The 16,865-nt window shown below is 39.0% G+C and overlaps 1 protein-coding gene across 1 annotated transcript in view; it reads left to right on the plus strand.

Annotated features, from left to right (window-relative positions):
- Positions 1 to 16,865, plus strand: part of LOC121368532 (sodium-dependent dopamine transporter-like) — a 64,208-nt gene that overhangs the window by 41,627 nt on the left and 5,716 nt on the right. Inside the window, exons 8-11 of the mRNA XM_041493269.1 lie at positions 1,854 to 1,957; positions 5,950 to 6,074; positions 10,275 to 10,387; positions 15,760 to 15,888. Coding sequence (XP_041349203.1) covers positions 1,854 to 1,957; positions 5,950 to 6,074; positions 10,275 to 10,387; positions 15,760 to 15,888 — 471 coding nt within the window. The remainder of the gene's footprint in view (positions 1 to 1,853; positions 1,958 to 5,949; positions 6,075 to 10,274; positions 10,388 to 15,759; positions 15,889 to 16,865) is intronic.

The following is a 16,865-nucleotide window of genomic DNA, read 5'->3' on the forward strand; positions in this document are numbered from 1 at the left end:
GTTTACACCTACCCATTGAGCCTTGCGGAGCACTCACTCAGGGTTTGGAGTCGGTATCTCGATTAAAAATCCCATGCCTCGACTGGGATCCGAACCCAGTACCTACCAGCCTGTAGACCGATGGCCTGCCACGACGCCACCGAGGCCGGTGGCGATGTCAGAGACTGTGCACGGAAAAGATATTTCTGAACCTTAATTGGATATAATATGGTATCCTATCCTATTCTGTTATACTATTTACCCAATAAACCCGATGCGTAGTACTTGTATCTATCCACTACCAAAATGGATGTCAGAAGGGAGAGGGCAGACGGAAATGCCCCCCCTCCCCCCCCAAAAAAAAAAAAAAAAATAAAAAATAATAATAATAATAAATATGATGCTTGTGGGGGTCAATGTATGCGTTGCCCCGCCTCCATTTGAAAGGCAATAAAAATATGGATTTTAATTAATATTTAGCTTCTTTGTTTGTACTCCCGCAGCTCACAAAAATGTAGCTAGTATAATAAATATATGACCTCCAGTTCACACAGCCCCCCCACCCCCCACCCCACACACACACCTTTCGTTACAGTCTATAACCATCAACAATTAATGTTGTTTTATCCATTACAAAAAAAAGAAAGAAGTAAATTAAGTTAATCCACTACAACACGCATCTAGTAGTATAGTCCAAAGGAACCATAACAACAGACGAGTTATAGTTTTATTTATAAATTGCATCAGAGAACTATTTCTAACATTTGTATACATTTTTTTTTTTTTAAAGAAATTAAATTAATTTTAACTGTAACTTTAGTTGTTGCAAAAGAAAATTCTGATTAATAACATAACATATTCGTAGGTGTACGTTATGATAGTATAAAACTATCCCTTAAACATTTCTTATGCTAAAAGTGACCCGAACTTTACCTGTATTGATGAAGAAAAACAAGACTGGTAAGTAATATTGATTGATTTGGTTTTCTCCATTAAGCTAAACCGGAAGTATTTTTAGCCGTTGTAGCACGCATTTCCTTGGAATTCTACATCAAAGTGAAGATTATCTTAGTTCTTTTTTATTGTTTCCTAGTCGTCTCTAGTTTACTTCTGTGTCATGTCACTTTTATCTTTTAACGAAATGATGATATGCGATAAATGTCTAGAAAGTAGATAGGTGGACAGGTCAGTAACTTATTTGTCAATCTGATTAAAATCAGCTCCACCGGGTCTTTAATTTCCAGTGCTATAGTACAGGCCAGTGGAGCTCATTTTAATCAGATTGCTTATTTGCTTCCTTCGAAGAGCTATGGATTATATATATATATATATATATATATATATATATATATATATATATATAACACAATAACTCACACTAACATACCCATACTTGAAATGCTGTTCAGTGAACATACCTTTGTTTGACACCAAACAGCCGATTATAAAGTTATAGTTTGTTTTGTTTAACGACAAAATCGCTCGCTTGATGAGCGGTCGGTCTGGGATCGATCCCTTTCGGTGGGTCCATTGGGCTATTTCTCTTTCCCGCCAGTGCAACACGACTGGTATAACAAAGGTCGTGGTATGAGCTGTCCTGTTTGTGGGATGGTGCAAAAAACAAAATCCTTTGCTGCTAATGGAAAAAAAAGTGTAGCTGGTTTCACCTCTAAGACTATATGTAAAAATTACCAAATGTTTGACATCCGATAGCTGATAATTAATAAATCAGTGTGATTTAGAGGTGTCATTAAACAAAACATATAAAGAAAAAACTACATTTTCAAATGTGTGTCAACCTACATCCCCATCTACGTACATATAAATTTGTATTCTAACTTCGCATTGTAATATTATAAATTGTTATTTTTCAGGTGTGGGTGGACGCGGCCACGCAGGTATTCTTCTCGCTCGGTCCGGGTTTCGGAGTCCTGTTGGCGTACGCCAGCTACAACCCCATCACCAACAACGTCTACAGGTCAGTTTTAAATACAGTGAAACCCCTCTAAACCGGAATCCCTCATGGCCAAGTAAAATGTTCGGTATTAAGAGGTATCCGGTTTAGAGAGGTTATTTTCTGTACTGATTTTTAAAAAAGGACCGTGGAAAATGTCCGGTTTGGGAGGAATTCCGGTTTACAGAGGGTCCGGTTTTGAGAGGTTTCACTGTGTACACATTAATGTATAGACAAGCTCTTGTTTACAGTATGTATAAGTTGTACTATATGCCAAACAGAATCCCATAGGTGACAATGTTAGCATATGTGGCTACACATATATTGTAGGTAAATTATTATCTTAGACCAGGACTAATAGCGTTAAACAATACAAACCTGGAACAATTTGGTAACAAGCTAAAAAAAAAAAAAAAAATTAAAATAAAAATTGCCCTAGAGTATGATAAAACATAACAAAAGTCCGTGCAAATCTACGTAGAGCTAACAAGGGAATTCAAAATGGCGTCCAAAATGGCCTTATTCATTTAATCATATCTTTGCAACCATACATAGTACACATGCAATTAAAGTGTACAAGCATAGGCTTTCAGCCACAAGCAATGCAGTGAAATTATTAATTACAAGATTTGAAAACCGGAAATCTCAATAATTAAAATTGTGGCCACTACAGAGGTCATCATGTCCAATACAAACCACGCTTTTTACTGTTTGTGAGTGTCAGCTTGTTACAAATTTGTTCTAGGTTTGATCTATTGCTCCTGGCCTACCTATAAATATGAATGCTACAACACGTCCCACAAAGTATTAACTGAAAAGGGGGATCTTTGTGATATTACAGGGTATTTAGTTTTACTGGTGACCCACCAATGGCAGGATTGCCTGTATTAACTGCTCTATTAAACGTTATATGCACTTCGAACTTTGAACCAGCCGGATGTTATTTGGTATAGTGCTATCTCTATAGCTGCGCCGTGCCTAGGGAGTAGAAAGAGAATGTTAATAGTATCATCAGATCTTATCCAGTCGTACAGAATTATACCGGTAAAAATATACTGTTTCTTATATTTCACAGGTGGTGGCAGCACGTGATATATCTGGAAAAAGGGGGGGGGGGGGGGGGGGGGGCACCGGGGCCATGGGCACCCCAATCACACCTCTTCCCACCACATATTATATTTTCCTGTCACTCCATAACACAACTCATAGAAAGTGATCCCCCCCCCCCCCCCCCCACACACACACACACACACAATTTGGAAATTCCCCCAATATAAATATAAAATCATTTCCCGTTGTCGGTAGTAACGACCCTGTATAACTCAGAAAACGAATACAGATTACAGGTCTCTTACACGTTCCAAAACGTTTTATACTCTTCATCGCCTGTTCGATGCGCGGTCGGTGTAGGATCGATCCCCTCAGTGGGCCCATTGGGCTATTTCTCGTCACAGCCAGTGCACCACGACTGGTATACCAAAGGCCGTGGTATGTACTACCCTGTCTGTGGGATGGTGCATATAAAGGATCCCTTGCTGCTAATTGAAAAGAGTAGCCCATGAAGTGGCGACAGCGGGTTTCCTCTTTCAATATCTGTGTGGTCCTTAACCATATGTCTGACGCCATATAACCCGTGAATAAAATGTGTTGAGTGCGTCGTTAAATAAAACATTTCTTTTTTCATCGCCTGTTTGCAAAGGCATTTTCAACTTAATTTTTATTTTATTTTAATCCATTTAAAATACATTCAGATTATTGACGCGTTTAGGAACATAACGCAAATAAATTATATTTTTTTGGTTCGTAGTTTTAATTTTACATTCTTTAGCAAATCTTCTTCTTTTTTTTTTTCTCATTCTAACATGAATATTTTTAAAGTACAGCTACACCGCGATGTGATTTATAACCAGTGCAATGATCAAATCATAAACTAGAGCGAATCTGTTGTAGTTTGAATGGGTAGGTGTAAACCACTTGCACCGACCAGTGATCCATAACTGGTTCAACAAAGGCCATGGTTTGTGCTATCCTGCCTGTGGGAAGCGCAAATAAAAGATCCCTTGCTGCCTGTCGTAAAAGAGTAGCCTATGTGGCGACAGCGGGTTTCCTCTCAAAATCTATGTGGTCCTTAACCATATGTCTGACGCCATATAACCGTAATTAAAATGTGTTGAGTGCGTCGTTAAATAAAACATTTCTTTCTGTTGTAGTTTGATAAATCGGGTCTATATATCATGCGCATATTTTTTGTCATCTCTTATCTTTTGATCTAATTACTGCTATTGCGTTTACCGTGTATTCTTGCGCAGTCGTGACTTGAATACCAAAAGCGTCGCAAGTGTCTGTTGACGCTGAATATATCTCCAGCCACGTCGCTCCGCCGTCGGGCGTCTGTTTACCGACCGATATTGTCTGTAATCTGTCTAAATAATTTTAATGTTTAACAAGTTAACACCGATGATTTGAGGTTAAACGGAATAATCGATTCTGTCACACAAAGCCTTTGATGCGAAGCTGCACTCTCTATAAGCTCATGATGACGTAACTACACCAAAACGGCGTCATGCTACATCATGGTGTATCAGGCAAGACGCCGGGGAGATATATTCATGATATATGCCAGATATCTTTCAAATTATCCATCATAGATTTCGAAAATTGGTTTAACCTTTACTTTGGGCTTTAAACTTGACGCAATCAGCACGCGTTCATTGTCCATTCTTTTCTCCGATATTCTGGGGTGACATTAATAGCTTCCAACAGAAGTTCAATAGTTCAACTTCCTGTGCTTCTGGCCCTAGGCAATTTCCGGAAGCCGCGCCATAGAAATATAGCGCCAATGGTTGCGTGGTCACAAAATCGTCCTCGTCCCTTCAAAGGCAATTTGTAACCTTCTAAAATTAAGTATCATTTGAAAAAAGATGGGGAAAAGGATGATAAAAAAAGATAAAACATCGTGATGCGATATCGATTACATTTTGATTGACCCATGCATATTTTAAATACTGGTAATGACATAACACATACATACAGACTGATCGACAGAAGGAAAGACAGATAGCAATGCTTAAAATAACTTAGGTGTATCAGGGCTTCTAGAATTTTATAAACATGCACTAGCAATGGGATCAGTGATTTTAAAAATGTACTAGCCATGATTAAAAATGTACTAGCCCTACTTTAAATAAGTACAATTTTACTAATAGTAATAATCAGATATGTCACCTAAAGAGGAAGCTTGAGCTTAAACATCCTTAGATTGGGGTGGAAAGAGGGGGCAGGATATTCATATTTACAAAATATGTAAATGCAGCATTTGACAAGGGTTTTTTTCACTAGCCGTCGGGCTAGTTACAGTAGTTATTTACTAGCTCAACACTGAATATCACTAGCTATGGGAGTGGGGCTACCATAATCTAGAAACCCTGGGTGTATTAAAAAATATCACCAGAGACTCTTCCAGGTCAACAAAAAGTGAACTTTTAAATTTTCGCGTTCCATGTCCGTTATGACCTTGTACAGACATACAAAAATAGAGACACACATCTTCACATACAAGTGTTATTATCTTGGAATAAGGGGAGGGACATAGCCCATTGGTAAAAACGATCGCTTGATGCGCGGTTAGTCTGGAGTCAATCCCCGTCGGTGGGCCCTTTGAGCTATTTCTCAATCCAGCCAAATGGCGTGGTATGTGCTATCCTGTCTATGGGAAGGTGCTGACTATATGTCAGAATTACCAAATGTTTGACATCTAACAGCCGATGATTAATAAATCAATGTGCTCCAGTGGTGTCGTTAAACAAAACAAACATTAAACTTTGTTTTGGAATAGAGCCAATGAAGGCTGGTATCACACTTTAAACAATGTTTATCCGCTCCAAACTCTATTGTTTTTAATTTTGTAGTGTGATTTAAAATTGGATGATTTTAAGAAAAAATACATTTTTAACTTTTTTTTATATAAAACGCGAACTTACATTATAAAATACCACGTTACTCTTGTTATGTTACAGGGACGCACTCATCACAAGCGCTATCAACTGTCTGACGAGTTTCTTCTCTGGTTTCGTCATCTTCATGATCCTCGGCTACATGGCACACAAGTCCCACCAACCGATCAGCGAGGTGGCCACAGAAGGTAAACAGTGCTTTTAAAGTGACCGACCCCTGTTTTTAAACACTACGACGTATGTTTCACTATCAAAGCCGTTTTTGATCATTTAAATTAGAAGTACTTACATTTTATTATTTAGAATATTCATTTTCGTACACCTGAAGTGGTTCTGGTCATCCGGGTTTTGGTAATACTCCCAAATGCATTTTTCAAAATTCTAAAAACGCACGTTCGTCTGAAAAATAGAGAATAATACATGTATGGCCGTTAGATACCATTTATCTCACAATGGGTTGTTTTAAATTGTATCTAACGAGCGAAAGCGAGTTTGATACGTTTTAAACAACGAGTTGTGAGATAAATGGTATCTAACGGACACGAATGTATTATTCTATTTCTTACATATCCTAAAACAAAACCAGGTTTTAAGCAAATTTTAACATCTGTTTTGACTAAAGGTTATTTACAGCCGTTGCACTTGTAGTTAACTTACGCGTTACAGACACATGACTGCTAGGTTAACTATACGTCACAGTGTAATCGATTTCCACCGTGCTGTTTTTTTATTGGACGTATGGCACTGGTGACCTGGTCAACACCTAGGAGCAGCCAGTCGTATGTCTTGAAATTGTTAACACATGTACGTGTGTAAACAGATATGTGTTATCAAAAATAACGCATGTTGTTCTCATCAACGGGTGTGTAAGAAATAATGGTTATCACGACAAACTCTGGTTATTTTTAGACAGTATTTCCCTATTTAAACAGACTTCAGCTTCTCTCTTATAACTTTATCCAAATGTGTTGCAGGTTTGTAAATTTACTAAATTTAGAATCCAGCGGCGGTTTGAGAGGGGTGAAATAAGGTAGTCGGATAGAGGAATCAGTGGTGGGTTTTGAGGGAGAAAACGTGTGGAACTGGCAGACGTTTCATACTTCCCCTCACAAAACGTTTGCAAAGATTTCATTGTGGGAAAAATGATTCAGGATTTTATCCTCAAATTCAATCTAACAAAACCATCATTTCTTTTTTTCTTTTAGTTTTTATTCTTTTTAAAAACACCACAAACATTTAACACAGAGACAAAGAATTTGTTTGTCTTTTGGACATTACAAACATGGATGATGATGAGATGAATGGTGAAGCCGCAGTATTTTCATTTCGGTATAGGACTGTTTGACAGGTCCGTGCTCCACGCTTGCTGTCAGTTGAGCTATCTCGGTATCACCCGAGCCCGGGGTACACGGAACCTGCAGTGCATGCCGAGTAATCATTCCCATTGTGGGGTCATACAATCAATCGGGAGACACACCCATAGTCGCACCCGTCAAGTGGGTGAAACTCGGTGTATGTGGCCTTACACCTACTCATTGAGCCTAGCGGTGCACTCACTCTGGGATGGAACCGGTACTGGCATGAAAAATCACCCATTGCCTCAGGTGGGATACGAACCCAGTACCTATCAGCCTAAAGTCCGATGGCATACCCACTACACCATCAAACCATCAAGGCTAGTTTAATCATGATTTCTTCATATAGCGACTATTAAGGAATTTAGTGATTCTATTGTCCGGGGATAAAGGCACTCTCCACAAAACAACCTTAGCAATTAAAAAAAAAGAAAAAGAAGAAGTTTGTTTTGCTTAACGACACCACTAGAGCACATTGATTTATTAATGTCAAACATTGGTAATTTTAACGTATAGTCTTAGAAAGGAAACCCGCTACATTTTCCATTAGTGGCAAGGGATTTTTTATATGCATCATCCCACAGTCAGAAAAGCACATACCACGATCTTTGATATACAAGTCGTGGTGGACTGGCTGGAAAGAGAAATAGCCCAATTGGCCCATCGACGGGGATCGATCCTAGACCGACCGCGCATCAAGATAACTCTTTACCACTGGGCTATATCCCGCGCCTGTAGTCTTTAAACAAAACCCGCTACATTAGCAAAGAATCTTTTATATGCACTTTCCAACAGACAGGAGAGAACATACCAGCCTTTGATATACCAGTCTTATGGCACTGGTTGGAAGGAAAACATTTTTAAATTGGTCCTCCAAGGAGATTTGATCCTACGACCCAAACATCTTAGGCGACCATCACTATATCACTTAACTTGAAGAATGTACTACCCTGGACCTTCTTAGTTTGTACTATACTATACTGTCGACGTTTGAGACTTGTTTCTCCAAGCAACGGTAACATATTTCCCACTGCTATTATTCTTTACATGATAAACACGTGTGTGGCGTACATACCAAAAACAATAATTTATTTCACGCATGATCAACACATAACATCTGCTAAAACAATACAAACACTAGTGTGAGAATAACATGTATAGGTGTTGAAACGGCATCTCGTTATCTTGTCACAATAAATCAAAATGAACACACTGAGACATTGCCAAATAAACCATGGTCGTAGCCAGACTGCCAAATTGGAAGGATGCAAGTAAATAACTGAACTGGGATGCCAAAGTAATGATAGTTTGCATCTAAGTACTAGATACTAAATACCACAATCGTTCTCTGTATGACAATAACATTCTGTAATGTATATATAGCAACTGGCATATCAAAGTACAATATGTATTATCTTCTCTGCCATAAGTTGGTTATAAACATTTTGTTACTGCTAATTAATTTTTGTTTTAGTTATTTTTCTTCTTCTTTGTTTGTTTGCGATCTTGATGTCTTTATTAATGATTGGGGCGTGCTTTAGCTCAGTCGGTTGAGTGTTCGTTTGAAGTGCTTGCGTCGCAGGATCGAACCACCATATTGTTTTTTCCCGTTTCAATCAGTGCACCACAACTGGTCAAAGGCCGTGGTATGTGCTTTCCTGTTTGTGGGAAAGTGCATATAAAAGATCCCTTGCTGCGTTACGAAACATGTAGCGGGTTTCCTCTGATGACTACGAGTCAGAATTACCAAACGTTTGACATTCATTAATCCGACATCCGATGATTAATTAATCAATGTGCTCTGATGGTGTCATTAAACAAAACAAACTTTCTCAATTAATTTTCTTACACACCCGTTGGTGAGAACACCATGCGTTATTTTTGATAGCACATAGTTGTTTACACACGTATGTGTGTTAACAATTTCAAGACATACGACTGGCTGCTCCTAGGTGATGACCTGGGGCCTTATTTACAAAGATCTCTTGGGCTCTGCTAGACAACAAAGCATCCTCTTTACAAGTCGTTTAGCATTGCACTGCAAGATCGCAAAGTTGCGAGAGTTTTGTGAATTAGGCCCCTGGTCACCAATGTCATACGCCCAACACAAAACCCAGCACGGTGGAAATCGATTACACTATGACGTATAGTTAACCTGACAATCATGCATCTGCATCATGCATCATGCATTTTTAGTCGAAAAAGATGTTAAAATTTGCTTAAAACCTGGTTTTTGAGGATATGTAAGCAATATAATAATACATTCGTGTCCGTCAGATACTATTTATCTCATAACTCGTTGTTTAAAAACATATCTAACGAGCGAAAGCGAGTTAGATACATTTTAAAACAACTCGTGAGATAAATGGTATCTAACGGCCACTCATGTATTATTATCTATATACTTCACGATGAACACCAATGATGGATATATTATTATGAATACATCGGCTCAGACATACGGGAATATTTGCACGCGTAGTTCCTAAAGACATAAATGTATTTATTCATCGCTGACGTGTGTATAACAGTGAAAAGAAAGTAATATTATTATTATCACATTAATTAATGTGTACAGAAAGTAAGCTTTAAAAAAAATATTTAAAGATACAATCTCGCAAATGTAAATTAAAAAGTCAAGCGCAAATATAATGTCAGTTTGAAGCTTAATTGGACATAACAGTATTAAAACAGTTCCTACCTTTCTACCTACCAGATAAAATAAATTTGTGTTATTGCTATTAACGATTAACAATAATTGCCTTAATACAACACAAGTTTGTCCTCATGTTTTTCATACTTCATAAAACAATGTAGTAGAATATAGTGCCCCACTTGTGCTTGTGACCTAAATTAGCTAATGTAACGAAAAGATATCGAAGGATGACGCGCGACAGTAAGAAAATTAATATAGACAGTGTATTCTAATTAATTTTAAAATTATTTTCAAAATAGTTTCTGTATACAAGATAGATTATGTTTATTGTGTAAAACGGCGACCTACATTTTGTTGCGATTTGTTTCCCAATTTAGGTCCTGGTCTTGTATTTGTCGTCTACCCAGAAGCCATAGCGACACTTCCTGGTGCGACATTTTGGGCGCTGATATTCTTCTTGATGTTGCTGACTCTTGGACTCGACAGTTCGGTAAGTATTTTATAAATTTGAAAACATTTATACAAAATGTTCAAAGGTTTCGTCGCAAGCACTCTCTAATGATTAGACTGGTTCCCATCTTACCTTTGCGGTAATTGCAAAAACAAGTCTAGCGAAAGCTTTTTAACGCCACAGAGCGTTACCGTAAGTTGAACGTGCCGGCAACGATAGGGATGTTCGGGTAATAAAGTTTAAGACTGAGACGTACTTGGTTCGAATCTCAGTACCATAGGGCACGGATAAATAGTCTTTCGCAACAAAATAAAAGGGACATTTTTAATTTTATTGGACACTTTTTCGGGGTTTTTTTTTATTAAATACATACATATATACATGTGTATATATATATATATATATATATATATATATATATATATATATATATATATATATATTTTTTTTTTGTTTTAAAGTTTTTAAAATTTTTAAAACGTTTTTTAGTCGATAACCACCTCGTTTTTATTGATGACCAGGGATGATATATCGGTAAATGATCCAGTTAATGATTTAAAATATTCTAATCCGTTTTGCCGAAAGTTGCTTTCTAATGTACAAAATATATATTTTTTAAGAGTCCGAAGGATTCAAACGGTCCTACGTTATTCATACCAGAGATGTATTGCCCATCCTCTAATCGCCTAACGATGGCGTAATATATTTAACCGCTACTGTATTTTAAATAAACAGCTAAAAAATATAACATTTTGGTAGTAAACTCGGGGAGGGAATATATATATATATATTCTTGAATCAATACAAATATACGTAGTAGCTCGGCAGGCGACTCCAGTCCTATGCAACCGGAAGTTCAGACGCTCTACCACGATGACTGGCATTTCACAAACTTCACACTTCGGTCGATTAAGTCATGCAGTTAATGATTTATTTTTTTATATACCCTGGCATTTCTAACATTAACTCTTTCCTTGGCCGCGGTCCATTTTACTCTCTGCCGCTCACTACTTGACAAGTCGATCGCGATTTCTCACCCATTTCCGGTATCGGCAGGAACCGAAGAAAGGGTTTCTGGGAATTCTTAAATGGCGGCGGTTAATGTCATTGTGGGACGAGGTCGCGCAGATGGAGAGTTAATCAATACTTGTCAGGAGAAATTTGCGCGCGGCGCCCAAACCATTTTACCATTTCTTACACGTTTACGAGGCTGAAAATTTCCAACATTCATCAAACAGGAAGCGAACGCCATTGACGGCGAAAATAAACTGGGCCGTCAATTGATTCGTTGTAGTCATTAGGTCAAGTGGAATTTATTACATCTGATTACAATTAGTGGAGCGGCGCAGCACCGAAAACCGATGCAGGTATATATGCATTTGCCGTGTTCCGTACGGGCGCACGGCGTCATGTAGACGACATCTGTCTTGAATGCGGCGGCTTGAAAGTAATGGCTTTACACTTAAGTAGACAGAACAGTCTGGTTGGGGGTTGAGGGATGTCAACAACTGCCATGTTGAATTACGAAGACGAAATGTAGTCCAGGAAGCCATTGGCGTCGCCGGGGTTTTTGTATTGGGGGAACACCCAATTTAGAGGTGGGGGTGAGGGAACCTCATTATTTGTCTATAAAGGGCGACTGGCAAATATAAAAGGTGGTAGAGTAGAAATAATGATGTGTGACTGGGGTGAGGGTCCCCATGCCATCAGCCCCGTCCGACCAGACTGCGCCAGTGCAGGAAGCTGTTTTCGTGGATTTAAAGTACTGATAGTTCATTACATAAAGGATCTGGCCTGGTGTTTATAGAACTTTTAGAGTCGAGACTCGAGACTCTAATAGAGTCTGAGACACTAATGTCATGGCAACGCCATACACATTGTATGCGTGTGACGTCATTAGAGATGGAGTCTGGACTCTTTGGTACTGACAGAAACAGACATTTCCTGGCTACACATTTGAAACCATGGATTTATATTGATGGCGTCTAGGGTACTTTAATAAAAGCTGCCACGTTTTGTGGACTAACGTAATATTTCACATTAGAGGCGCGTAATATACTTTGCATTTCAACATTATGAGGGGCGAGGCGTAGCCCAGTGGTACATCGCTCGCTTGATGCGCGGTCGGTTTGGGATCGATCCCCGTCAGTGGCCCATTGCGATATTTCTCGCTCTAGCCAGTGCACCACGACTGGTAAATCAAAGGCCGTGGTATGTCTATCCTGTCTATGGGATGGTGCATATAAAATATCCCTTGCTGCTGATCGAAAAGAGTAGCCCATGAAGTGGCGACAACGAGTTTCCTTGTGTTGAGTGCGTCGTTAAATAAACATTTCCTTCCTTCAACATTTTGCTTAGAGGATGGGGGCAAAATTCGCATTAATATTGTTTTATTGAAACATATTATTGTATTTGCATTTAAAAAACCAATGGATTAGACAAAACTTTTCCATTTCCAACTTACTAGGCCTTCTCCGTAATATACTACTCAAAAGAATTTAAGGGTCAGACGATATTTTCGACATTATTTTGTGAATGTCAATTATATTAGCTAGACCACAATGTCACGCATGGTATTGTTCCATTTTGATGAAAGTGGGTCTAAGCAACCCATAAATGAATTAAAATCCACTGTCATTGACACTGTCGACTAGTTCTAATGGCGAAAACATGCTTACATTTGCACGTAAATTAGGGCGAAAGCGAAAGGTCTGCTAAGTGTCCATAACTTGCTTTTTCACAAAGCGCTTCATTTGCACGCTTTGCACGTGTATTCCATGTTCCCAATGCTGAATTTCCGTATAATTGGAGCTTGCGTTCGTGTACGGTGCACACTCCAAATTCGACAATGGTACGATTTCAACTGATTATCGAAGATCGAGGAAGGGCTATTGCTTGGCTTCAGGATAGCAATACGCAAAGAAATGTTGCTCTGAGACTTGGTGTCAGTCAGAGTGTCGTTGGCCGACTGTGGCAACGGTACCAAGCAACGAATTCTGTTCGAAATCGTCCACGTTCGGGAAGACCCCGAAGCACTACAAATAGAGAGGACCGCTACATCACCAATATGGATCTACGTCAACGCACAACCACTGCACGCCGATTACGTGACAATCTGCGGACTGCGACTGGAACTCGAGTGTCTGATCAAACCATACGCAATCGTCTGAGAGCCAATAATCTACGCTGCCGTCGCCAGGCTGTTCGACCACCACTCCTACCACGTCACAGAACGGCCAGACGTCACTGGTGCACGCTTCATCTGCGGTGGCAACGTGTTCAGTGGGGTCGAGTGATGTTCACTGACGAGTCCAGGTTTAGTCTCCAGTTCAACGACGGTCGGGTTCGTGTCTACAGACGTCCTGGGGAGTGCTTCGCTGACGTTAACGTTAGACAACGTCACCGGTTCGGTGGTGGCAGCGTCAGGGTGTGGGGAGGCATCTCTATCCACCACAGGACCCCCCTCTATGTGGTGGATGGCAATCTGAATGGAATCCGCTATCTGAATGAGATTATCCGGCCGTTGGTTCTCCCAGGCCTTCAGCAGATTGGCGGCGGGGCAGTTCTGCAGGATGACAATGCCAGACCCCACCGCGCCAGGGTGGTAACGGACTTTCTCAGACAACAAGGTATCGCCAGGATGGATTGGCCAGCATATTCGCCTGACTTGGCCCCAATAGAGAAAGCCTGGGACGAATTAGGCAGGAGGGTTCGGGATAACCATGCCCCTCCGGCCAACCTTCATGATCTGGGTCAACTTCTTATGGCAGAGTGGCAGGCCATTCCCCAAGAGTTCTTCAGACGTCTGATCAACAGCACGAGGCAACGATGTGTCGAGTGTATTAGCGCCAGGGTGGATTCACACACTATTAAACGAATGTTCTAATGTGTAAAATCCATGTTTGACAACCTTCAACTTTGACAGCATGTCATGTGACTTTCTTGTATACAGTGACGTTTATTTGTTTTTGTTTTTTGTAAATATGGAACAATAAATATGCATACGTAATAGACGACAATAATATTTTTATGCAGTTTAAAATATAAACTGATAAGAATAGTTTTTCGGGAGAGAAAAAAAAAAGAAACGAAAGTTCGCCATTAATATAGTTCTTATCGGCCAGTGTGACACCAATAAAAGACCTCGCAACACATCTACTTAAAAGATATTTTTGTAAATTGGACATTAACAAGCCATTTTTAAGTTTATAAATTATTTTATTCTACTGCTCAAAACAGATCGTAAACATCATGGTATCATGGCTTATGTAGCATGGTGAATTAAATAGAAATACTAAAACACTGATATACTTTGCAACAGTAGCCAAAGTCACTAAGTGATGAAGTATCGTAACTTTACGTTTACGATTAAAGCTAAATGTATTAGGTATCTGTTTCACGTAAAAATGCACGTAAGTGTGGAATATGAGTTATGGTAAGGACAAAAAGCGAATTAGGTATATTTCGATCTTTATTATTTGTATTTTTTGTAATTATAACTATCGTTTTTCAGTCGTAAATTTGCGTGTATGTGCAAAACTAGACTAATGGTAATATATCTGTGATGAAGAAATAATCCTAATACAGTAAAGTATTTTTATAACGAACCGCAAGGTACCATGATGGTTCATTATAGCCGTAGATCGTTGTACACATGTGCATAAGTTGGTCATTAATGTATATAGGAAGATAAAACGGAACTATACTGTCAGTCCGTTCTACGCATGTTCGTTATAAGTGTACTTTACTGTAATTACAATGAGTTTGAAATAATTTTCTTTCGTTTTAACAGTTATTCATAATCTGTAATTACGTAATTAGATACCAAATACACTGTCTCAGTAAAGGTAAAGTTACAGTGCCGAATTTGTGAAGCCCGTTTTCCTTAAACACAGGTGTTTAAGTCATTGTAAATGTATGCAGTTACACGCGTTTAAGAAAATAGGATTTGTAAATTTGACCTCTGTAGGCCCGTAGGGACGATATTGGGGGAGGGAGGTCACAATTTCTAGTGAATTGGTCAGAGGGGTGGGGTGGAGGGTGGAGCACCAGCCATATTTGTTATCTTTATTTATATAGTAAGACCATAAATGTGGTTCGGGTGTCTACGGGCCAGCCCTGACCTTATCTTTCTAATGCTAGGCTAAAACTACTAACTGCCATCACAAAGTTGATCAACTTTCTGCTGTCACGACTTCTACGACTGCCCAGTTGTTAGTCTGAGCGCTCTTATCAACTCAATTCTTGTCGCATAACCCATTAGTTGTTGATCTGAGCGCACCCGTCGTAAGTCGGGGAAAACTACAACGCAATCGTCGAGTTGGCCAACTTCGTCGTAACAGTTGACAGTCTGATCCTAGCATTATAATATTTTGGCTGTTGATTTATTATGTGACAATTTCTTGTTTCAGTTCGGCGGCTCGGAGGCCATATTAACAGCGGTGGGAGACGAGTTCCCTGTCTTGAAGAGACACCGAGAGTTATTTGTAGGCGGACTGTTTACTTTATACTTCATAGTCGGCTTGGCTAGTTGTTCGCAGGTTTGTATTGAATTCTTATACCTACATGCATATTACTCTACTATTTAAGCCCCTGACTTGGACATATGTTTTTTCGTGATACTTAATTTTATTCTAAATTTTAATTTTATCTATCGGTGATATGTGTATTTCTGTACAGTTCTATAACCTGTGTTTTAATTCAAGTGTTGAATTTTTATATTGCTCTGGTTCATCGCTTACTTTTTGCATTAACCGTTGTTTGACACCCAATAGCCGATGCATTTTTCGTGCTGGTGTGTCGCTAAAAATTCATTCATTCATTCATTTACTGACTTGGACACATCCGCTGGACAATTATGATAATATGCATAAGGCAGACGTGCTTGAACCTTCAAAATATAGTCTCACAGAATAGTAATACTAGACACAAACCCCACCCCATGCGTTAAAATTGTCTTTTTGCAATTTGCAATTTGCAATTTTTACATGTGTTAATGTCATTTGAAAGCTGGGGGTGGATAGGTGTGTGGGTGTTATTAATGCAACTAATGATTAATATTAAAAACAGAAAAGCGCAAGCTATTTTTGGTAGGAGAGAGCGATAAAAAAACACCCCAGAAAGCCGCAAGTTATTTGTGGTGGGTGCGATGGACGGGGTTTGGGCGTGACACGCTTAAGTCTGATTTTCGAGTCGTCGAATCTCTTTAATAAAAGCATATTGTGACAGTATGCGCATGTGTTAATGTCATTTGAAAGCTGAGAAGGGCAAACACTGGTAATGTCTCCAATCCCCTGTCTATGACTGCCTGGTTTTTTGTTAGTCGTGTGTATTGTTATTGCTTGTTAGTCCTTTATCGGTCCAGCAGTCTATTTGTCTGTCAGTTTGTCCCATATATAGTTTTTTGGACTTTTTTCATATTTTCAAATTTTGTATATAGTTTATCATTAATTGTTACAGATCAAGTTTGACTTTTATGGTGATTTACCCATTTTGATATAGTTATGGTCCTTATAAG

This window comes from Gigantopelta aegis, chromosome 3 (assembly GCF_016097555.1).
Source record: "Gigantopelta aegis isolate Gae_Host chromosome 3, Gae_host_genome, whole genome shotgun sequence".
Classification (NCBI taxonomy): domain Eukaryota; kingdom Metazoa; phylum Mollusca; class Gastropoda; order Neomphalida; family Peltospiridae; genus Gigantopelta; species Gigantopelta aegis.